The sequence below is a fragment of the Hyperolius riggenbachi genome, chromosome 9 (genome assembly GCF_040937935.1).
Source record: "Hyperolius riggenbachi isolate aHypRig1 chromosome 9, aHypRig1.pri, whole genome shotgun sequence".
Lineage (NCBI taxonomy): Eukaryota > Metazoa > Chordata > Amphibia > Anura > Hyperoliidae > Hyperolius > Hyperolius riggenbachi.
In genome coordinates this window covers 17,042,131-17,067,934 of record NC_090654.1, presented here as the reverse complement: position 1 = coordinate 17,067,934, position 25,804 = coordinate 17,042,131, and the positions used below count along the sequence as shown (strand labels likewise).

The 25,804-nt window shown below is 45.4% G+C and overlaps 1 protein-coding gene across 2 annotated transcripts in view; it reads right to left on the bottom strand.

Annotated features, from left to right (window-relative positions):
- CACNA1I (calcium voltage-gated channel subunit alpha1 I) overlaps positions 1 to 25,804 on the bottom strand; it is a 614,989-nt gene that overhangs the window by 129,079 nt on the left and 460,106 nt on the right. For both annotated transcript variants that reach the window (XM_068252020.1, XM_068252021.1), the window contains one exon: positions 25,458 to 25,567. In XM_068252020.1, the coding sequence (XP_068108121.1) occupies positions 25,458 to 25,567 (110 nt within the window). The remainder of the gene's footprint in view (positions 1 to 25,457; positions 25,568 to 25,804) is intronic.

Here is a 25,804-nt window from a genome sequence, read left to right as displayed (position 1 = left end):
AGCATTTTCTATGAGAATATTACCGGTAATTAACTTAGGAGCCATAAAGAAGATACAACAAAATGAGATGTTAGACCGTCTATTACAAAAAGAATTAAAGCATTAGAACTACCCTGAAGCAATTTATATCTACTGCAAAACCTTAGGAATTATTCTTGTTCAGACAGGAACTACGCACTGCACTAATTTACAAACATGCCTTTTCATTACAGAGGGCTAAACTTGACCATTAAGCCCAAGGAAATAGAGCAGACAAAGTCCTTGCAAATCTTATAAATCATAAGCAGTCCGAGGCGCATATTCTTATTAATTCCACTACCAAAAATAAGCACACAAACCCAAGACTTATAGCCAGTGCCTTTTGTAACTATTACAGTTCACAGATGACCCTCTAAAATCTCTACCAAACACAGAAAGTATCAATCATTTTCTTAACTCTCTCAGATTGCCCAAACCCTCAGAAAAATATCACAATAAATTAAGAGATCCCTTTACTGAGGAAGAAATTCTCCGAAATATCCAATCCTTCAAACCTAATAAATCCTCAGGCCCAAATAGATTTCCAAATGAATATTATATCCACTTCAAATTGCTACTAGCGCCTAAACTCCAATACTCGTACATCTTAAACTCCTTTATGTCCTCAGTTGGCATTCCTTCTGAAAAAATGTATTCTTCACACTAACATCAGCCCTCTACCCAAGCCAGGGAAAGTCCTGAGCACTGCTTCCAGCTTCTATGCATTTTCACATCCCGAAAAGTTGTTTGCAATGGTTCTTAGTTTAAAAGAAACCAGAGCTGAGGGATCCTAAAGATTTTATACTCACCCGGAGCTTCCTCCAGTCCATAAGCATGTGTGAGTCCCTCGCTGTCCCCCCGTGTTCTGCCCCTGTAAATGGCTCAGATCGCAACTAAACCTATTATCGGGGATGATTGCGGGTAAACGGCAGACCACGGGAGGATGGCGAGGGACACATGCTTATGGAGCTGGAGGAAGCTCCGGGTGAGTATAAAATCTTTAGGATGCCTCAGCACTGGTACACTTTAAGGCTAAAAAGAGCTACATTTACTCACTGAACTTGAACAAGTAGGGTTCACAGTAGGAACAGATTATTTAGGCAGGAAGGAGCGGGCACAATTTATGACTTAGGCATGAGTCTTACTCATTCCATAGGTAGAAAGAGGTCCACTTTAAAATAGGTAACTTAGTAGTGGGGACATATTTAGCTTCTGGAGCACTTTGCCTATAGAGGCCTAACCACATATGTACATTATGTATACACAGAGATATATATCAGTCTCCTTGTTCCCCTTTATGATTAAAAACACTGTATATATTCACAATTCATAAGAGAGTTTACTTTAAAATAAAGTGTGTCCAATACAACAGTCATGGGTTTGTTAAAGTTAACAGCAAAGTGTATCATCAGTTGACTGCAAAACTTTAGCAAGGGTCTTTGCTGATCCCCCCCATTAATTTCCATGGGGTGTAGCTATCTTGCAAGCGTTTGCGTCAAAACAGACCAGATGAACTATTGCTTAACCCAAATTGATTGGTAACTGTTGATTGTAGAGGACAGTGAGACAAATAGAGTGCCAACTCTACGATCGTTTCACTCCTTAAGCGGAGCGTCGTCAGGAGTAGTGTTGGGCGAACATCTAGATGTTCGGGTTCGGGCCGAACAGGCCGAACATGGCCGCGATGTTCGGGTGTTCGACCCGAACTCCGAACATAATGGAAGTCAATGGGGACCCGAACTTTTGTGGTTTGTAAAGCCTCCTTACATGCTACATACCCCAAATTTACAGGGTATGTGCACCTTGGGAGTGGGTACAAGAGGAAAAAAAAATTAGCAAAAAGAGCTTATAGTTTTTGAGAAAATCGATTTTAAAATTTCAAAGGGAAAACTGTCTTTTAAATGCGGGAAATGTCTGTTTTCTTTGCACAGGTAACATGTTTTTTGTCGGCATGCAGTCATAAATGTAATACATATAAGAGGTTCCAGGAAAAGGGACCGGTAACGCTAACCCAGCAGCAGCACACGTGATGGAACAGGAGGAGGCGCAGGAGGAGAAGGCCACGCTTTGTGAGACACAACAACCCCGGCCTTGCATGAGGGCAAGAAGCGTGCGGATAGCATGCTTTTTACCGCCATGCATGCAGTCATAAATGTAATAAAGATAAGAGGTTCCATAAACAGGGACCGGCAACGCTAACCCAGCAGCAGCAGCAGCAGCACACGTGATGGAACAGGAGGAGGCGCAGGAGGAGAAGGCCACGCTTTGTGAGACACAACAACCCAGGCCTTGCATGAGGACAAAAAGCGTGCGGATAGCATGCTTTTTACCGCCATGCATGCAGTCATAAATGTAATAAAGATAAGAGGTTCTATAAACAGGGACCGGCAACGCTAACCCAGCAGCAGCAGCACACGTGATGGAACAGGAGGAGGCGCAGGAGGAGAAGGCCACGCTTTGTGAGACACAACAACCCAGGCCTTGCATGAGGACAAAAAGCGTGCGGATAGCATGCTTTTTACCGCCATGCATGCAGTCATAAATGTAATAAAGATAAGAGGTTCTATAAACAGGGACCGGCAACGCTAACCCAGCAGCAGCAGCACACGTGATGGAACAGGAGGAGGCGCAGGAGGAGAAGGCCACGCTTTGTGAGACACAACAACCCAGGCCTTGCATGAGGACAAGAAGCGTGCGGATAGCATGCTTTGTACCGCCATGCAGTCATAAATGTAATACAGATGAGAGGTTCAATAAACAGGGACCGGAAACGCTAAACCATCCCAGATGTTCATTGGTCATGTTACTTGGTTGGGGTCCTGGAGTGTTGCGTAGTCGTTTCCAATCCAGGATTGATTCATTTTAATTTGAGTCAGACGGTCTGCATTTTCTGTGGAGAGGCGGATACGCCGATCTGTGACGATGCCTCTGGCAGCACTGAAACAGCGTTCCGACATAACGCTGGCTGCCGGGCAAGCCAGCACCTCTATTGCGTACATTGCCAGTTCGTGCCAGGTGTCTAGCTTCATGCCCGGTTTCAGGTCCAGCGGTGCCAGCCACAAATCTGTCTGTTCCTTTATTCCCCTCCAAATTTCCTCCCCTGTGTTCTGCTTATCCCCAAGGCAGATCAGCTTCAGCAACGCTTGCTGACGCATGCCAACAGCTGTGCTGCACTGCTTCCACGATCCTACTGCTGCTGGTGCTGGGTTAGCGTTTCCGGATGAGGTACAGCTTTGAGATGCGTTGGAGGAGAAGGAGTCAGAGAGGTAGGTGCTGCTGTTGTTATCCAGTGGGAGGGACGGCGGTGCAGCTGTTTGCGGCGTGGGCAACACCCGCGCCGTAGCAGGTGAGGAATCGCTGCCAGGCTCCACAAGGTTCACCCAGTGCGCGGTAAGGGAGATGTATCGACCCTGGCCGAACGCACTCGTCCAGGTGTCAGTGGTGAGGTGAACCTTGCAGGCAACGGCATTCTTCAAGCTTCGGGTTATTTAGCTGACCACGTGCTCATGCAACTCAGGCACTGCAGAGCGCGCAAAGTGGTAGCGGCTGGGAACCACGTAACGTGGGATGGCCACTGACATCATGCCCTTGAAGCTGTTTGTCTCCACCACTCGATATGGCAGCATTTCGCAGGCCAGAACCTTGGCTATGCTGGCTGGCTGTTACTGCCACGGCCCGGGGGTCATTTGCTGGCAATTTCCTCTTGCGCTCAAACATCTCAGAGACAGACAACTCAACCGTAGGGCTGCACACCGAAGGGCTGTTGGTTGTTGTGTTTGATGAACACTGGGAGACCTCAAGAGCACTAGTCCGGAAAGTGACAGTGTCAGCATCGTCTGATGTTTGTGAATGTTGTGAACCACGCAATGGCTGGACTACTGCTGCTGCTGAGGCGGGTCTGGTGGTGAGTCTGGTGAACCCAAGGGAGGCAGTGTTGCTGGTGGTACCCTGTCCTGCCGCGTTTGCCCACAGTGTGGGATGTTTGGATAGAATGTGGCGGCTCATGCTGGTGGTGGAGAGGTTGTTAATAATTTTCCCCCTGCTCAGGCGGGTCTTGCACACCTTGCAAATCGCCATGGTAACATCCTCAGTGCAGTCTTCAAAGAAAGCCCAGACTTTGGAGCACCTGCCTTGCTGGCGATTTCTGTTTGCGCCTCTTTTGCCTCTCACTTGAACCATGCTTGCGGTGCCTGAAATTGCGCGCCGCCTACCTTGTGGCACAAGGCGAACTCGTGCAGCAGTGGGTTCCTCAACAGACTCATCTGTGCTGCTGCTACGACGGCGATGTTCTCGTTCACAAACAAAATCTGGGTCTATGTCCACATTGTCCATACCCTCCTCTTCCATCTCCTCAAACTCGTCATATGTCATTGTGGGGGGCCGCCGCCGTGGAGTAGAGCTCCCCAGAACAACCTCTGCGCAGCTCACTCCAACGTCGTCTGGTTATCTGGCAGTTGTGTGCGTGGTGTCGCTGCCGGTTGTGTCAGCTTTGTGCCCACTGGCTCCTTGTAACTGGCTGAGGACTCGGACCTCGTGCGTGATGTGCTGGTGCTGCTTAACCCACTGCTGGACGCTTGAGAGGTCATCCAAGTAATTATCTGGTCCTGTTCTTTTGGATCTGTGAGGGTTGTTGTCCTGGACAACATGGGCGGTATTGAGTGGGTTTTCTTGGGTGCTCCCCTGTGGCCTGTACGTGAACCGTCAGGGGAAACACCTCTTCCCTTGCCCCTCCCTCTTTCACCGGATTTCTTCCTCATTTCACTTATCCTTAAAGTACACGCTGACTGGCAGCAGTACAGTGGCAGTACAGAAATGCTATACAGTGGTGGGTGAGCGGTGTACCACTTTTGTCAGCAGCGACACAGAGCACAATGCTATACAGTGGCGGGTGAGCGGTGTACTACTGTTCCCAGCAGACACAGAGTGGAAGTAAACACAATGCTATATAGTGTGGCTGAGCCGTGTACACAGAGTGGCATTAAACACAATGCTATATAGTCTGCTATATAGTCACCCCGAACAGGGTGATGTTCTGCAGAACCCGAACAGTGGCAAACACTGTTCGCCCAACACTACTGGGAGGGAACGCAGATTTTAGTACCTAAACACACGATACAACATGTTTTCCGGGGTCAGACTCTGAGGCACATACAGATGGTCCCGATCATCATCCTCATCATACAACTCTTCTCCTGAGTCTGACCCACCCACCACCTCTGCCACCCCAACATCCCCAGACACAGACCCCTCATCGTCCTCAACATTAACTTGGGATGCTGGCCTGAGCCAGACCTCCTCCTCCACATCAGGCCCCATCATCTCCTCAATGGCAGCCCTCATTAATCGCTCTGGCGCCGGACCGATGGACACAACGTTCTCCTCCGGGGAGGGCTGCTGCTGACCACTGGCTGCTGGGGTGGATGTTATAGCTTGCGTGGGGCGTTGGCTGTTGCTGTTGTTGGGAGTGCTGCTCACAGCGGAGGTCTCTGGGGAACTCATGTTGAGCTCATATAGTGGTTGACGGTGAGTGGAGTATTACTGATCCCAGCAATATACACACTGACTGGCAGAGTACGCAATGCTATATAGTGTGGCTGAGCGGTGTACACAGAGTGGCAGTAAACACAATGCCATATAGTCTGGCTGAGCGAGCGGTGTACTACTGTTCCCAGCAGAATCAGAGTGGCAGTAAACAATGGTATATAGTCTGGCTGAGCAGTGTACACAGAGTGTCAGTAAACAATGGTATATAGTCTGGCTGAGCGGTGTACACAGAGTGTCAGTAAACAATGGTATATAGTCTGGCTGAGCGGTGTACACAGAGTGTCAGTAAACAATGGTATATAGTCTGGCTGAGCGGTGTACACAGAGTGTCAGTAAACAATGGTATATAGTCTGGCTGAGCGGTGTACACAGAGTGTCAGTAAACAATGGTATATAGTCTGGCTGAGCGGTGTACACAGAGTGTCAGTAAACAATGGTATATAGTCTGGCTGAGCGGTGTACACAGAGTGTCAGTAAACAATGGTATATAGTCTGGCTGAGCGGTGTACACAGAGTGTCAGTAAACAATGCAATATAGTCTGGCTGAGAGGTGTACACAGAGTGTCAGTAAACAATGGTATATAGTCTGGCTGAGCGGTGTACACAGAGTGTCAGTAAACAATGGTATATAGTCTGGCTGAGCGGTGTACACAGAGTGTCAGTAAACAATGGTATATAGTCTGGCTGAGCGGTGTACAGAGAGTGTCAGTAAACAATGCAATATAGTCTGGCTGAGAGGTGTACACAGAGTGTCAGTAAACAATGGTATATAGTCTGGCTGAGCGGTGTACACAGAGTGTCAGTAAACAATGGTATATAGTCTGGCTGAGCGGTGTACACAGAGTGTCAGTAAACAATGGTATATAGTCTGGCTGAGCGGTGTACACAGAGTGTCAGTAAACAATGGTATATAGTCTGGCTGAGCGGTGTACACAGAGTGTCAGTAAACAATGGTATATAGTCTGGCTGAGCGGTGTACACAGAGTGTCAGTAAACAATGGTATATAGTCTGGCTGAGCGGTGTACACAGAGTGTCAGTAAACAACGGTATATAGTCTGGCTGAGCGGTGTACACAGAGTGGCAGTAAACACAATGCTATATATAGCGTGGCTGAGCGAGGTGCACAGTGGCAGTACACACAATGCTATATTAGTCAGGCTAAGCCGTGTACACAGAGTGTCAGAAAACACAATGCTATATATAGCGTGGCTGAGCGAGGTGCACAGTGGCAGTACACACAATGCTATATATAGCGTGGCTGAGCGAGGTGCACAGTGGCAGTACACACAATGCTATATTAGTCAGGCTAAGCCGTGTACACAGAGTGTCAGAAAACACAATGCTATATATATAGCGTGGCTGAGCGAGGTGCACAGTGGCAGTACACACAATGCTATATATAGCGTGGCTGAGCGAGGTGCACAGTGGCAGTACACACAATGCTATATATAGCGTGGCTGAGCGAGGTGCACAGTGGCAGTACACACAATGCTATATATAGCGTGGCTGAGCGAGGTGCACAGTGGCAGTACACACAATGCTATATTAGTCAGGCTAAGCCGTGTACACAGAGTGTCAGAAAACACAATGCTATATATATAGCGTGGCTGAGCGAGGTGCACAGTGGCAGTACACACAATGCTATATATAGCGTGGCTGAGCGAGGTGCACAGTGGCAGTACACACAATGCTATATATAGCGTGGCTGAGCGAGGTGCACAGTGGCAGTACACACAATGCTATATATAGCGTGGCTGAGCGAGGTGCACAGTGGCAGTACACACAATGCTATATTAGTCAGGCTAAGCCGTGTACACAGAGTGGCAGAAAACACAATGCTATATATATAGCGTGGCTGAGCGAGGTACACAGTGGCAGTAAACAATGCTATATATAGTGTGGCTGAGCGAGCGGTGTACTACTGTTCCCAGCAGCGACACACAATGACTGGGGGGGACCCTGGCTAGCGTGGCTGGAGAGCGAACTACCCTGCCTGCCTACCCAAAGCTAAACCCACAGACAAATGGCGGAGATATGACGTGGTTCGGGTATTTATTTACCCGAACCACGTGACCGTTCGGCCAATCAGAGCGCGTTCGGGCCCGAACCACGTGACCCGTTCGGCCAATCACAGCGCTAGCCGAACGTTCGGGGAACGTTCGGCCATGCGCTCTTAGTTCGGCCATGTGGCCGAACGGTTTGGCCGAGCACCGTCAGGTGTTCGGCCGAACTCGAACATCACCCGAACAGGGTGATGTTCTGCAGAACCCGAACAGTGGCGAACACTGTTCGCCCAACACTAGTCAGGAGTATGTGTAGTGCACAAAGTATTTACAATGAATATACAATAATCATCCCCCCACCAACACACATAGATTCCCCCAGCAAACAGCCCAAGTCAGAGCTCTATTTGTTCACCACTTTTGTCTCACTGTACACAATGCAGATATGGTATACCACCCAGCTACCTTCTATGAAGAGTTATTGTTGACCCCTATGGGGTCTAGTTTGTTCTGATTTACCAATATCAGAGGCAGGGTTTTTCCATGATATAAGCCCTTCCAACAGGCAGGTGTGTCCTCTACAATCAACAGTTACCAATCAATTTGGGTTAAGCAATAGTTAATCTGGTCTGTTTTGACGCAAACGCTTGCAAGATAGCTACGCCCCATGGAAATTAATGGAGGGGATCAGCAAAGACAATTGCTAAAGTTTTGCAGTCAACTGATGATACACTTTGCTGTTAACTTTAACAAACCCATGACTGTTGTATTGGACACACTTTATTTTAAAGTAAACCCTCTTATGAATTGTGAATATATACAGTGTTTTTAATCATAAAGGGGAACAAGGAGACTGATATATATCTCCGTGTATACATAATGTACATATGTGGTTAGGCCTCTATAGGCAAAGTGCTCCAGTGTCCGTTTACCAAGTACAATTTATTTGGTAGTGCAACATATTTAGCTTCCAATGATCACTTTAAAGTCAGATTCAATTTTGTACTTGACTAAAAAAACACATTTTTAATAAAGTTTATTCAATCAATTCAAGCAAGCCAATAATATAAAAAACACACATGGACCTGGCTCAGAACATTATGATCAATTGAGTTTATAGAGGAAAGCATTAAACTTTATGTTGCTGTCATCTTGTGAGCCAAAAAACGACTTCATATTCAGCACTGGATGGATGTAAAGAGCTTAAAGTGTACAGTAATGAATCCCTTCGTTTGTCAGATACAGATTCGAACAAAGTCAGCATCCTTGGCTGCTGAAAAGGTTTGTTAAACCTTTTTAATTAGCTGAAATGACCTCTGCCCAAGTGAAGTGCAAGTGCGCAATAGGATGCATGCAAGATTTTCTTGATGCTGTCTGTGGAGCAGCGGGTAAGAGAAGCCCTTTGGCGAGCCTAACACGTAGCCTGCCGAGCTCATCAAATAGGCCCGGGGCTTGTCTCTCTCAGCTGAATTCTCTCTGCAAGCACCTCAGCTAATTACACTGTTCAGTGGGATAGGGCCATCATTAAAGAAGTCTGCAAAATAATCTCTTTCACTAACCCATGTACGCCCCATTGGTCGGGGCACAGATGATTCCTAGTTAATTACAGTACTTTCGATATTGATTCTCAATCTATCTGACGGGCCTGAGATCCAATTAGCTGGAAGAGGCATCGACTATGTGCTGTCAATAAACCCAATACATTTCTAATGAATACATGAATAAAAAATAGGCTTCGGCCTACAGAAATGCTAGACGTGATAGTACGATACTTCCGGAAGAAATTATAATTACAGAGATAAGACTTCCATGATACGAAGGATTTATCCAAGCATGTTTGGTTGCACTGCACGTCATGTGATTCTGTCAGCAATTAGTTAAAATGTTATATATCTTTTTGGGTTTTGATTTTCAGTTGCTGTCCACAATTCCTATTAGTAGTGAGCGGATTTGCATATAGTCAAGATACACGTTAGCCAAAGCCTTGCGTTCCAGCGTGACTATATGTAAAACCGCAGTTACATACTTCCCTCTTTGTCACTTCTGGTCAACACGTGAGTTGATATTGTGCATTCCAATGGGCTGGAAGTGCGGATTTGTGTGCACTCCAGCCACACCTGTGTACAAATTATGCAGGAGAACAGAGGCGCCAAAAGGATAAAAGGAAGCTAAATGAGCTTAAAAACCAAATTCTTGGTAAATAGAGGAGGCAGTGGTGGACTTACCTCCTCCAAGTAGACCCACAACGACTGTAGTACAGACAGTCAATATATTTGGCAGAGGTGCCTGGCTCTTCTACTGACCACATATGCTATTGCTCCGTTGTTATTGCCTGATGAAGCGGGATCAATCCTGCGAAACGTGTTGCATATTTGGAGTTCCTAAATAAAATATATTGACTGTCTTTACTACAGTCGTTGTGTGTCTACTTGGAGGAGGTAAGTCCACCACTACCTCCTCTATTTACCAAGAATTTGGTTTTTAAGCTCATTTAGCTTCCTTTTATCCTTTTGGCGCCTCTGTTCTCCTGCATAATATTGAGTCCACCCTGGGTGGAGGGTTGAACCCCCTTTTTTCTCATCTACAGAGAGCGACTTCTTATTCCTGAGTGGGGTCAGGAAAATCTCCCCACCTGCCTTTACAGTGGTTTCCTAATGGTAACCCTGGTTTGTGAGTATTAATATTTACTCTATCTAGTAACCATTTACCAGTACATATTACACTATTGGGGCTCTTGGTGTTCCTTGTTTTTACCTGTGTACAAATGGCACTGTTGGTGCCAAATCAGATGGCCGGCTACTCCTACCAATTGGATTTAAAAGCTGCTTTGTACCCATAACACACTAGCTCCTGACAAAGTGGTCATGTGGACCACGCCACTGAACATTTGTGTGCCTCCCTCTGCCCTTATTTGATTGCTGTTATTCATTGTCCACTGCAGCATCCTGTCCTGGGATATGTATCTTTATCACCTCTGTGCATTGCCCATTTCCTTTATATGTACTGCCTATCATTATGTGCACTTTGTATATGATTTATGAGCATATAAATTGATTATTCCTACACTTATGCACTTTATTTTGCACTAACTAATCTGCATGGACACTCCTCTTGAGCCCCAGAGGTTTATACCCCCCAGTGACTAGGCCATTTTTTACAATTCACCACTTCACAACTTTAACCTCTTCCCGACCACTTAAGGCCTATAAGCGTCGGGAAGGTGGCAGCCCCAGGACCACGTAACGGCGAAAGGCGTCAAGTCCTGGGGAGGAGTTTCGCAGGGGATCGCACGCACCGATGTGTGCGCATCTCAACTTGAGTGATGGAGCTCCACTCCATCATCAGTCTACCAGTGGCGATCGTCGCTAGGAGAATGTTACACGTGAAACCGCCGTCTATTTACATTGTACAGTGCTGCAATCTACAGCAGTGTACTGGGGACAGCCGTGTCACTCGGCTGTCCCATAGAGAGGCTCAAATCGCAATCCTATATCATAGGCTAATGCCTATTAGAGAGGCTCAGCCTAATTGGCTAGTGGGCAGGGAGGGGATTAGAAAAAAAATAAATTGTCAAATTTATTTAAAAATATACAACTAAATAAAAAAATAAACAAACATTACACAAGCGATCAGAGCCCATCAACAGAAAGCTCTGTTGATGGCCAGAAAAGGGGGGGGGGATTAATGTGTATGCTCAGTAGTATGGCTCTGCAGCGAGCTTTTAAAGCTGCAGAGCCCTGAATTGTAAAAAATAGCCTAGTCACCTGTGTGGTGTAAGCCTGTGGTCCTCCTGAAGTGGTAAACTTTTATTGCTCGGTCATACAATTTAGCACCCAGATTAATGTTACCTCCTTTTCTTCTCACAAATAGAGCTTTCTTTGGTGCTGTTTGATTGCTGATTGTTTTTTTTTATTAATCAAAAAAGGCTCTAGACTACGTTACATACACTACGCAATACATATATAGACATATGGCCATGGCAGGGATTAGATTGTGAGCCCCTCCAAAGGAAAGTTAGGTGACAAGGCTATACTCCCCATCAAACTTGCTCCTCGCCAGATGACACCATATGGTGGTTCGGAGGAACAACAGAGCCACTCTACCACCGCCAATCTGTGTTAGGCGGTCGGCGAGTGATTAATGTTTATAATATTTGTTCATTAGTTAGGTTTTGTGGTGTTTTGATGAGCGTAGTGCACTTAAAAATAATATATTCACTATTTTCCGGACTTTTGTCTTGTCTTCAGTGGTCTGGCTGCACAGAGTGTTCAAAGGCCTGTGCAGCCTGTTCCACAGGGCCAGTATCACCTCGGTTTCAGTTCCCTTTATGTTACCAGTCTTGAAAGACTTGACCTTTCTGTTGTTCATTTCTTCAACATTTTCCATTTTTCTGGCTATGTCGGAGCACTGGTATGCTTTGGCAGTAGGTAAAATGCAAAGTTTTGCACCCTCGAGCCATAAAATGCCATACATCTAAATTAAAAGTGCACCCAGAAATGCTTTAGGGGTAAAACTACATTTTTATATGAGCTTAAAACAAACCTGAAGCAAAAAACAAAACAACAAAAAAACTATGACCTAATGAATTGTACATGTAGTACGGACAAAAAATAGAACATTAGTAGCAAAGAAAAGTCTCTTTTTTATTTTCAGCAAGCGCACAACATGCACACAAGAACCCACACAAGCTGACGAACTGCATGACCTGACGTACCGCATGACCTGTATGTCCACACTTCCAGATGGATAAACTACCAACTCGTTTACATACTGTGCACGCAAGTAGTGTTGGGCGAACGGTGTTCCCCACTGTTCGGGTTCAGCAGAACATCACCCTGTTCGGGTGATGTTTGAGTTCGGCCGAACACCTGATGTTGCTCGGCCAAACCGTTCGGCCATATGGCCGAACTAAGAGCGCATGGCCGAACGTTCCCCGAACATTCGGCTAGCGCTGTGATTGGCCGAACGGGTCACGTGGTTCGGACCCCGAACGCACTCTGATTGGCCGAACGGGTCACGTGGTTCGGGTAAATAAATACCCGAACCACGTCATATCTCCGCCATTTGTCCGTGGGTTTAGCTTTGGGTAGGCAGGCAGGGTAGTTCGCTCTCCAGCCACGCTAGCCAGGGTCCCCCCCAGTCATTGTGTGTCGCTGCTGGGAACAGTAGTACACCGCTCGCTCAGCCACATTATATATAGCATTGTTTACTGCCACTGTGTACCTCGCTCAGCCACGCTATATATAGCATTGTGTTTACTGCCACTCTGTGTACACCGCTCAGCCAGACTATATAGCATTGTGTGTACTGCCACTCTGTGTACACGGCTCAGCCAGACTATATAGCATTGTGTGTACTGCCACTCTGTGTATACCGCTCAGCCAGACTATATAGCATTGTTTACTGCCACTCTGTGTACACCGCTCAGCCAGACTATATAGCATTGTGTGTATTGCCACTCTGTGTACACGGCTCAGCCAGACTATATAGCATTGTGTGTACTGCCACTCTGTGTACACCGCTCAGCCAGACTATATAGCATTGTGTGTACTGCCACTCTGTGTACACCGCTCAGCCAGACTATATAGCATTGTGTGTACTGCCACTCTGTGTACACCGCTCAGCCAGACTATATAGCATTGTGTGTACTGCCACTCTGTGTACACCGCTCAGCCAGACTATATAGCATTGTGTGTACTGCCACTCTGTGTACACCGCTCAGCCAGATTATATAGCATTGTGTGTACTGCCACTCTGTGTACACCGCTCAGCCAGACTATATAGCATTGTGTGTACTGCCACTCTGTGTACACCGCTCAGCCAGACTATATAGCATTGTGTGTACTGCCACTCTGTGTACACCGCTCAGCCAGACTATATAGCATTGTTTACTGCCACTCTGTGTACACCGCTCAGCCAGACTATATAGCATTGCGTACTCTGCCAGTCAGTGTGTATATTGCTGGGATCAGTAATACTCCACTCACCGTCAACCACTATATGAGCTCACCATGAGTTCCTCAGAGACCTCCGCTGTGAGCAGCACTCCCAACAACAGCAACAGCCAATGCCCCACGCAAGCTATAACATCCACCCCAGCAGCCAGTGGTCAGCAGCAGCCCTCCCCGGAGGAGAACGTTGTGTCCATCGGTCCGTCGCCAGAGCGATTAATGAGGGCTGCCATTGAGGAGATGATGGGGCCTGATGTGGAGGAGAAGGTCTGGCTCAGGCCAGCATCCCAAGTTAATGTTGAGGACGATGAGGGGTCTGTGTCTGGGGATGTTGGGGTGGCAGAGGTGGTGGGTGGGTCAGACTCAGGAGAGAGTTGTATGATGAGGATGATGATCGGGACCATCTGTATGTGCCTCAGAGTCCGACCCCGGAAAACATGTTGTATCGTGTGTTTAGGTACTAAAATCTGCGTTCCCACTTCCCAGTACTGCCCGCAGTGCCCGGGTCCACGGATCCATATAATTTTTTGGGCAGCACTATCAAACTGTGGTACTATGAGTGAGTTGCCATGGTCCTTCTGTGCTGCCTGTCACACTCACCGTCTGTCTGCAGATGGATTGTTCAACACAGCTACGCCATCTGACATGTAGTCCTGGACCTTGACCATCTTCTCCATGCGATTGGTGTTGGAGGACGTGGAACTGCCCGATTGCTGTTCTGTGGGCTGCTGCATGGGTGTCAGAAAATGTTCCCACTCCAAGGACACTGCCAATACCATTCCCTTTTGGGCACTAGCAGCAGCTTGTGTTCTTTGCTGCCCTCCTGGTCCTCCTGGGTTTGCTGAAGTCAGTCTGTCGGCGTACAACTGGCTAGAGAAGGAGGAGGATGTCAATCTCCTCTCTAAAGTCTCCATCCTCAAGGGCCTGCTGGAATTGTTCCATTTTTGACCTGTCTGACACTTTCTTCAATCAGTTTTTTAACATTGTGTTTGTATAAACTGGGTATAAACCCAGTAATTGGTGTTGTCCAGATTCCAGAATAATGAATAATAATGAATAGTGAATAATGCGCGGGCCGCGTTCAATGCAGTCTAGCATGAATTGAGCCATGTGTGCCAGAGAGTCCTGCCAGACTCCTCTGTCTTCATGTTCTTGTGAGCGTTGTGATTGTTGTGATGCACCATATTCGTCACCAGCATCACTTTCTTCCTCTTCTGCTGTCCATTCCCGCTAAATTGTGGAAGTCCAACGTGCACCGCTCTGTCCCTCGGCAGTGGGGGCATCCAATTCCTGCTCCAACTCCAGCTGTTCCTCGTCCTGTTCTTTGTCATAGCTGGGACCAGCGTTTCCTGATGCAGGTTGCCTGATGTTGGTATCATCACGCTGATCGTTTTCATCTTCAGAATCCCCCACTTGCATCATGCCAGTGGTTTCCATCTTCAACATTGATTTCTTCAGTAAACACAGCAGTGGTATTGTAATGCTGACTGTAGAGTTGTCACTGCTCAGTCACGCAACGTGGATTGCTCAAAATTTTGGAGGACTTGGCAGAGATCCAACATGGTGGCCCAATCAGATCCACAGAAGCTTGGTAGCTAGCTGCTGGAATGCGCCTCGGCACTGCGCAAAAGCGTGCTAGCATTTGCAGCGTAGAATTCCAGCGCGTAGGGAGGGACATCACCCAGCGAGTGATGGTGCGCTAGATTGAAGCGCTCCTGCATCTCTTGGTGAGTCTTTCAGAAGCGGTACTGGACTTTTAACAATGTTTTTTTTTTTCCTTCAACAGAAGATCTGCCACGTTGGAGTGAGGAGGACGCCGCCGACCCCGACACCAAGCTGAACCCCGGCGAACTCCAAGCAGAGGATCTTCAGGAACCCTCAAGGCTTTGAGCAAGCTGAGGAGGATCAGCAGTCCCGACGAGACCTCTCCTCATATGCGACTGAGTGCAGTGGAGCTCCCCAGAACAACCTCTCAGTTGTCACTTTGTCACTGGTCACTTTGTCACTTTGTCATTTTGTCACTTTGTCACTTGTCACTTGTCACTTTGTCACTTTGTCATTTGTCATTTTGTCATTTGTCACTTGTCACTTGTCACTTGTCACTTTGTCATTTTGTCACTTTGTCATTTTGTCACTTTGTCACAGGTCACTTTGTCACTTTTCACTTTGTCACTTGGTCACTTGTCACTTGGTCACTTGTCCAGATGATCTCGGTACACCTCCTGCGATTCAAATTCCTGCACACATTGCTCTGGGATGTGGGTGTGATGAATGATGCATCTAACTGGCCGCCGGAGGCAATTAAGGCCTTCAAAACATTGAAAGCAGCTTTCTGTTCCGCCCCCATTTTGCGTCAAGTTGAGTTGTTGACGTCATGTTCATCCTCGGCCTCGCCTTGCATTTCAGTGCGAGGTGCATTTTCCACAGAAAAAGGTTGTGAATCCGGGCACAACATTTGTGGCTGTTCCATTGACCTTTCACAGGTAGAAGATTGTGGGGGTGGGAATAGCTCCTCCGAATAGCCCATTGTGTCCTGAAAACTACTCATTGCATTGCTTTGCGCACACATTTTTTTGTCCTCATGCAAGGCCTGAGTTGCACCTGAAAGCGTGGCCTTCTCCTCCTGCGCCTCCTCCTGTTCCATCACGTCTGCTGCTGCTGGGTTAGCGTTGACGCCCGGTCCCTGTTTATTGAACCTCTTATCTTTATTACATTTATGACTGCATGGCGGTAAAAAGCATGCTATCCGTACGCTTCTTGTCCTCATGCAAGGCCTGGGTTGTTGTGTCTCAAAAAGCATGGCCTTCTCCTCCTGCGCCTGCTCCTGTTCCATCACGTGTGCTGCTGCTGCTGGGTTAGCGTTACCGGTCCCTTTTCCTGGAACCTCTTCTCTGTATTACATTTATGACTGCATGGCGACAAAAAGCATGTTACCTGTGCAAAGAAACATGACATTTTCCACATTTAAAAGACAGTTTTTCCTTTGAAACTTTACAATCAATTTTCTCAAAAACTATAAGCTCTTTTTCAAATATTTTTTTTCCTCTTGTACCCACTCCCAAGGTGCACATACCCTGCTAATTTGGCGTATGTAGCATGTAAGGAAGCTTTACAAAGCACGAAAGTTCGGGTCCCCATTGACTTCCATTATGTTCGGAGTTCGGCGCGAACAACCGAACATCGCGGCGATGTTCGGCGAACGTTCGCGAACCCGAACATCTAGGTGTTCGCCCAACACTACACGCAAGCGGAATGACAAACTACACATTGAAAATAAGTAGTTTACAAGTCCTTCAAAAAACCTGTACACATGCATCAACTGCATGACATCACACTAACAGTCATGTGAATAGATCCTATTTAAAAAACATAAAATCCAGGCTCCTCACCTTGACTTTATTCTTGTAACGAAGATCCCAGCTTTTAACTTAGCTGGAGGGACAGCATTGATTGCTGCATGATTTTTGTAAGTGGATTCATATGAGGATTTGCATGAGTGTGCGGAAGTTCAGTTTGATGTTTTGCTTGCCACACCCCTTCCAGCACCTCCCCATTAAATCCACAAGTGTTTAAATGTCGTAGCTCAAGGTGAGGATTTTGTGTTTTTTTAAATTGTATTTGATCCTTTGTGGCTAGGATTTTATCTAGTGCTCTCCCTATTGCTGGTGTATTCGCATGGTACATATGCAGGTACTACCAGCTCCCTTGCAGGATTAGTTAGATGCACTATCTGTCCCCGGGAGGACATTAAGGATATGTTCTCCTATTCCCTATATAGGTTTTGATGCGCTGAATGCGTGCATGTTTGTGCTATGCATGTTACAGGGCCAGAGTTAGGATACATACGACACTGGGCTACCTCTACACGATGTATGCGACTACGCAAGAGACTTAATTCTTGTAACAAAGATCCCAGCTTTTAACTTAGCTGGAGGGACAGCATTGATTGCTGCATGATTTTTGTAAGTGGATTTGCATGAGGATTTGCATGAGTGTGCGGAAGTTCATGTTGATGTTTTGCTGTGTGAATAGATCCGACTGTTGGATTGCGCAAAACGCCTATTATCAGTCGCTAGTCAAGTCGTTTGCACGTGTACTGCCTGATTGTCGTCCAGCAGTCTAAAGGTGGTCACACACGATACAATAAAATGATCCGATTTTACGGTAATTCGATAAAAACGATCGGATCTCCCCAAAAAATCGAAAGCTTTTTTTTCATTCGACTGACAAATCCAATTGGATTTCCCGTTTTCTTCGATTTTTATCGATCTGGAATTCCAGATATTTTTCTTCAATCTTTGTAAAGATTGTATGGTGTGTGTTAGATTGCCAATTTATTAATATACACACCCTAGCAATTTTGTCAGAGTATCCAATCATTTTTATCATAATTGGGGAAAAATGTAACATACGTGTGTGGTACATTGGTCATATTTTTTGAAATGTTACAATCAGTCAGAAAAATTGATTGCAATTCTTAAATTGAACAGATATTTAAAAAATTGTATGGTGTGTGGCCACCTTAAAACAGACTTAAGTCAGACGACAATCAGGCAGTTTGGTTGAGCGTGTGTACGGGCCTTTAGCTGTACTACACATACAATTCATTATTTCCTATGTTTATTTTCACTTCAGGTGTACTTTAAGAATTCAGATTATGCCAAATGCCCATTTTATACTTCTTCAGGATCTTAATTTTCTGAGAGAAGGTCCTATAAACAATGCAGTTCTCTACTACGAGGGATAAGTGTGTGACCTTTGCTGGCAACAGGTTTGTGCGGAATCTTTGGGCAATGAAGAGAAATGGCTCTTTAGTGTTGTTCCATTTCCCACTCTTGATCTCTGAACATTCGTGTCACTCTCCAAAGACACGTCTTTAAGGTCACACTCATTTTAAATATGCGCCTTTCTGCTCGGGTAGCACGCTAGGAAGATAAAGCCAGCCTGCTGCTCAGCTTCCAAAAACGGAAAATCGAGGAATATTGTTGTAAACATCCCATCTGATTTAATGTTGTAAACTGCACAAGAGAGCTGTAGGAGGATGCATAAATCGAAATGGAAATATCAGGGCAATTACTGCATGCTAAAGTACAAGGAGGAAAAATGTCTCTCTCTCTTCTAAGCTTCCTCGGCTTAGCATTTTAAATTTCTCCCCGGTAACGAAACCATTCTGCTTTTCAGGCCTAAGAAGGTTTTAAAGGAGACTTAACTTTAACCACTTGAAGACCACCACACAGTCAGTAACGAAGGCGTCTCAAGTGCTGAAATGACTGCCGATTTATTTTTGACATCTCCACTAAAGCCTGCATGCATACCTCCCAACTTTTTGAGATGAGAAAAAGGGACACTTAAGCCACACCCCTGACACACCCCTAGTCACGCCCCCATCACACCCCTAGTCACGTATAACAAAGATTTTATACGAAAAATATGTTGTTTAATAATTCAAACCATGCTGGTCCTTTCTATCCTGGTTTATTTCCCTTCATATTAACATTTTAAAATAAGAAATATATAAATTTAAAGGATGGGAATAAAGTTTAGAATTAATCAAACACATTTTTCATCAGAAAAATACATATATTTACACAAATCTGTACATCAGTCCTGAAAGAGGGACAAATGAGGAAGAAAGCTGAACAGAGGGTCAGGGCTTCCAAAGAGGGACAGTTGGGAGCTATGGTGCATGTATCATGGAAAACTAGGAAGTGTGCTTTCCTAGCAGAACCAAGGTTGTAACAGGTCTACCATGTGTGCCAGAACTGTTCTAGCACTATTAAAGGCAGGGGCGTAACTAGAGGTGAGCAGCCAGTATGATTGCAGGGGGCCCAGAGTTGTCAGGCCCCTTCTGCTAATCTTACCTCCTTCCGATACAGGGGACTATGTACAGATCAGGTGTTTTTGTGGCTACACTTGTTATGGGTGTGAAAATCATGATGGCCACACTTGTTTTATGACCCTTGGGCTCCAAAGCCATAAGGTTACCAAGGTGAGGAAAGGGAACATTGAAGGGAGGGACCCCAAGTTTCTCTGGGGGGGCCCAATTAGTTCTAGCTATGCCACTTATTAACAACTTGAGGACTGTAGGCTTGCACCCCCCCCCCCCCCAGTGACCAGGCTATATTTTACAATTAAGCCCACTGTAGCTTTAAGAGCTTGCTGCGGGGGGGCCGTACAAATCTGCACTCAAGCAATCACCCACCCCTTTTCTGCCCACCAACGGCTCTCATCAGCCTACATGAGCCGATCGCTCTCTGTGACTCGGCTGTCCCCAGTACTGCGCTGCCTTAGATCGCAGTGCTGTACACAGTAAATAGACGGTGGTTTTGCCGTCTAACAGTCTCCTAGTGCCGATTGCTGCTGGGAGTCTGATGACGGAGAGGAGCTCCGTCATTCAAGCAGAGATGCACGCACATCGGTGTGTGCAATTTCCTGCAAAACCCCGCCCCAGGACTTGGCGCTAATTGGTGTTAGGCGGTGCTGGGGCTGCCCCCCGGTTTACGTCCATTGGCATGACACGGTCGTTAGGTAGTTAAAGGATATTATGTCGCACACCCCACGAAGGAGTAAAGTGGTGTACTTCAGTTTGCAAATTGAAGGAGTGATCGGAGTGGTTACTGAATGCAGATTAGTTCAGGGTGATAGATGGTGCTCCTCTGTAAAATCCACCGGGAAGTGGCTGGAAGTAGGGTTGCCCATTCAAATTCTGCGTGATTGAATTACCGCATTTCTAATTGGAAATTGGCATTTCTGGATCGGAAATCCAATTTATCGCAACTCAATAATTTTAGCCCAATTACTCGGAAGCATTGGACCAATCAGAGAATGCAGAATTTTTCAGGATCACCGCAATTAATTTTAGACCAATCCCATGACTGATTTTGCGTTTTTCTGATTACGGATTTTCCGATTTCCATTTTTCCGTTTTTTTTTTTATTTTTTGCTTTCTCTGATGCAAAAAAACCCCAACTAATTAAATACTCCTTGGAAATTGGAAAATCGTAAAGGGGAAAATGGAAAATTGAAAAACAGAAAAATGGAAATTGGCATTGGTGGAAAGAATTTCCGCGGAATCCGATATGGGCATTTATGACCGTCCATAGCTGGAAGAATCTGGAGATAGACAGAGCGCACTCAGGGGTGCAGCAGTGAAGGCTGGACAGCCTGCCATGGAATAACCTTAGCTTAATGTGATGATGGTGTTTCTATACAGGATGCCCAGCTTGCATGCTTTTGTCCCTCTTGCCAGGCTTTGAATCAATCACATCTCCCTTCCGGGTCCAGCACTGTAGGTCAAACAGCCTCTTTCTGCCACTGTGGCCCTCCTGAGTGCATGTCCTGCACTCTGCAGTGGATTGGCAAGCAAGCTCTCCAGGATGTTTATTTGTTTGTTTCAGGGCTGTGGAGTGTGGAGTTGGTACAAAAATCATCCGAACTCTGACTGCTCAGTTTATGAAACCACCGACTTCAACTCCAACTCCAGGTACCCAAAATGGCTCAGAATACAACTCTTTAGTCTAATATTTACCAGGGCTGTGGATTTTGTACAAAAATCATCCGACTCCTGACTCTGACTCCTTCGTTTATAAAAACCACCGACTCCGACTCCAGGTACCCAAAATTGCTCTGACTTCTGGACTCCGACTCCATCTCCAACTCCAACATCACAGCCCTGGTTTGTTTAGACACTTGCGTGTCTGTATCCACGCTGCTCTACGAGTCTGCACGATGCAGGGTTGCAGCAGGCCACAGGCGGCTGGGCTGCAGTGCGTTGGCACTAATTGGTGAGACGTGTGTGGGAAAGACATGGTGGAGATTGCATCTGGCAATTAACTTGGTTATTTATTTCCAATGCAATGCATTTCAGGGCAGGTTTTCTAGCAATCTGGGTAACCTGTATAGGCACAATAGCATCACATTAAGGTGAGGTTTTTCTGTGGCCAGCTGGCAAACCTTTACAGCTGTACCCCTGGGTGTGCTCTTTCTCTCTCTATCTCCAAACACACCCCACATAAGATACAAGCAGGCCGAATTTACATCACAGGAGGCTATAGGCACAGATGTCCTGGCACCTTTGGCGTTCCCCTTAATAGACCTACAAACCCCTGCCGAACCATACCTCAAGTGTGCTGGCTCCCCCAGCTGTCAGTGTAGGTAACTACAGGTGCCCCTTAGTATTGGGTAATCAGAGGTACCCTCAATATTAAGTAGCTAGAGGTGTCCCTGACTGAAGGGAGATCTCGTTAGTGGAATGCAGAGAGCTGGGAGATTAACCTCTTATTTACACTCTGCTCAGGACTTTGTATAGGGAAGGAGGGAGGGAGGCACTAGGGAAGGGGAGTGTGCCGCTTTTCCATCATCAAGCGCCTGTAGGCATGTGCCTATGCCCTACAGTGCCTTATGTTAAATTCGGCCATGGGTACAAGAACTAAGAGTAGGGGATATTTTTCATGATTGACTACAAAAATAACTTGTTAAAATGCCCTTGTGGTGTGTGGGGTGTGTTAGACAGACATTTAGGGTGGTGAGACACAGGCTAAATGAACACAGAAGTGACATAAGGACTTACAAAGCTGGCAAACCCAACCATAAAACTAAAACCAAATTTGACTAGCCAGTAGGTTGACATTACTATGACTGCAAGCATGGGGTTGGTGATTTGAAATGGTGCGTGCTGGAAAAGGTGGCTTGGTGCCAGGATGTGGAGCCCCAGACCTCCTTATTGAGAAGCGAGAATAGATGGATCAACATTTTAGGTACTCTTACTCCTAATGGACTTAAGGGAGGATTCAGTTTGAGTACTTTACCTTTATGCTGAATTAGCCTGTACCCCCCCCCCCCAACTAACACACACACTGGGTTCAGTGGGTATGTTTTATGCTAATTATGCGATAGAATTTGCAAGTATGTCTTTGCAAAAATGGCTGGTTAGCAGTTGAGGAGGGTCAGACAGACCGAAAAGTCCTACTTTTTGCACCGTAATACTCATTTAGTAAATTGGCTTAAAACAGGCCCAAATCCAGGTCAAGACCCAGTTGCTCCTTTCATTTACCATATTTGGTCAGCTACCATGACATAAGCAGGCCCTCTCCTCTATCCTCTTCTATGTCCAGACACCCTCTATGTACAACCGTCCATCCTTGTGCCATAACTCAAGCTCATTTCTACAGTTTACCTCGGCAAGTATCTGGTCATCTCAGCTGTTTTTTATTCATTATTTTTAATATTGCCATTATTGATATTTTTAAATTGTATTATGGATACGAAAAAGGAACATCTTCTTTCAACCCCTTATCCAATACGCAGGCTGATATTGATGGGATAACTAATCTGGCTAGCAAGGTTCTCGGCACATGAACGATACAACATGGTCCATGTGGTGGGTGATGTAAGCAAGAGAGGGGGCAGACATGTTCCCCCTCTTGCAAAGCCCTGTGTCTATGTTATGGATGAGAGGCTCATGCCCACCTTATGTTTGGGATATCTTATTAAAAATGGGGTTTTCAGATTCCACCATATCAAGCGTTGTGGCAGAGGAGAAAGATTTCTGATCTCTCTCACAGAGATCCACCAGGGATCATGTGGATATTAACCATTTATGCTGCCTGGACGTGATTGTATCGCTGTATTGCTGCTGCACGCTCCCGCGCGTGCGCACGTGTGCGCACATGTTGCCCACCGTTAGCCCAGAGATTAATGAATGGGAAGATGCTTCCCATTTATTGATCTAAGCCCCGGTAGAAAGACCAAAGGCTTCTTATCAGAAACCGCCGTCTTTCTACTACAAAAAAAGTTTCCCATCCACTTTACGCATCCTGGAAGCAAGAGTGTTCGCTTCCAGGATTAAATTTTTTGTAACTGTGGCCATCTTGTGGCCAAATAGTAAAACTATATCTACATATATTTGACATTAAACAAACAGACGTTATTACATTTAAAAACTGTTTATGTCCCACACCAAAAATTACCCAAATACAATTTTTTATGAAAAAAAGAATTACAATAAAAAAAACATAAACAGTTACCTAAGGGTCTGAACTTTTTTAATATGCATGTGAAGAGGGCATATTATGAACATTTTTAAATTATATGCTTGTAATTATAAGCTTGTAAATAGTGATGGACGCAAAATTAAAAAAATGCACCTTCCAAATAAAATATTGGTGCCATACATTGTGATAGGGGCATCATTTAAATGGTGTAATAACCGGGACAAATGGGCAAAAAAATACATCGGTTTTTATTATGGTAGCATGTATTATTTTAAAACTATAATGGTCAAAAACTGAGAAATAATGCATTTTTTCAATTGTATTCTTAATATTCCTGTGAAAATGCATTCAGAAAAAAATAATTCTTAGCAAAATGTACCACCCAAAAAAAGCCTAATTGGTGATGGAAAAACAAGATATAGATCAATTAATTGTGATAAGTAGTAATAACGTTATTGGTGAATGAATGGGAGGTGAAAATTGCTCTGATTCACAAGGTGAAAATTACCCGCAGCCTGAAATGGTTAATCAGGTGACCAAGCTCCCATGCTGACCAGCTGAGACATTTAAACAATACCAGCCTACATGAGGGCAGGGTTGAAAAACACTTGGGGGAAGGGGATTTCAAAAATTAATTATTGGGAAAGAAGACAAAAATATTAAGAACAAATAGTTAGTGAAACAGTAGCTAACATGCAAATGCTACTAAGGGAAGCTCAGAAAAAACAGTACTGTGCCTAAACAGGTTTCTACCTAGCTGATTGTTTTACATACCAACTTATTAGCAAATTGCACAGGTACCACAAACTCTAAAGTCAGTAACCAGTGTGAGAAACAGGCCAATCGTAAACTCGTATGTACTGTAGTTAGTTATTTTGAACACCTGCAATTGGATCAAACCTGCAATTTTAGTTTGTGTCTTAAAGTGGGATTCAATTACCTTCTGGTCATAGTGTCCTTATCTTACCCAAAAACAGGAAGCTTCCTGTTATTTGTGTGCTGAGGTAAGCTTGTTACTGTACCTTAAAAAAAATATTGAGTTATTCTAAAGGCACCAAGACTGGATAAAACAAACATACATGTGGGGGATAAATAGGGAGCTTTTAATGGAAAAAGAAGATACCATATATTTTTAAGGGACTATTTTTTAGGAGTTTTTTTATTTTTGGATGTTACAACCTCCTTTAAAGCTAATGTAACCCCCTATTAAAAAAAACAAAAAGTCAGATACTCACCTAAGGAGAGGGAAGGCTCGGTCCTAATGAGCCATCCCTCTCCTCTCCCGGTGCCCCCGGTGCTGCACTAGCTCCTCCGTTCGCATCCCCCGCCGTGGGGACTTTGGAAGTCTTCGGGAGCTGAGTCCTCCCGAAGACAGGCAGAGCACACGCGAGTGCATTATAGAGGGCGCACGTGCGCAGTGTAGAGCGGCCCGTCTTCAGGAGCACTCAGGCTCCCGAAGCATTTCCGAAGCCTCCCTTCGGCCGGGAGACAGCGGTATTTGACCGAAATGGTCGAATACAGCTACGGGGGAGCCAGGACAGCAGCGGGCACCGAGAGAGGAGAGGGAATGCTCTATGGGACCCAGAGCCTCCCTCTCCTTAGGTGAGTATCTGACTTTTTAAAAAAAAAACGGTTCCCATTAGCTTTAATAAACAAATTTACTGTTTTTACACTACCTGATAATTTTTTTCATTTTTCTGTGGGATAAACCACCAGAGCACACCACACACAAACATAAGGAGAACATACACTACAACTTTTATCAAGAGGTCAGGACTCCAACTCCACAAGCCAAGACTGTTACAAACTCTGCTCACCTTCCTGTCTAGCATAGCAACATGGTATACTGAATATTTTTTTTTCCAGCCTTGGAAACTGTGATGCTGATTTAAAAGCAACTCCATTGATACACCAAAGTATTACTGAATGCACCGGACTCAGCAATTACCTGTCCTTGAAAAATCTCCGAAATCCAAAGGCCACCAATTTCAGCACAGCTTCAAGTACGAAGACTGTAGTAAACATGTAATTGCAGTATTTTAGAGCAATTTCAAGAGACTGCAAACAGAAAAAGAGAAGAGAAAACATCAAAAAGATCAGACTGAGGCTATTGAAAATGTTTGAGAAGAATGTCAATTGAGACCTCATGCGCTCAAAAAATTCATACAAAAAAAGTACACGGATTTCTCAATTTATTTTAGAATTTCATAAAAACTAAGACCAGGGGCTGAAAGCCTCCTACTTTTTGGAATATGATTTTTTTTGCAGCTATCTTTGTTTTTTTCTTATTCCAAA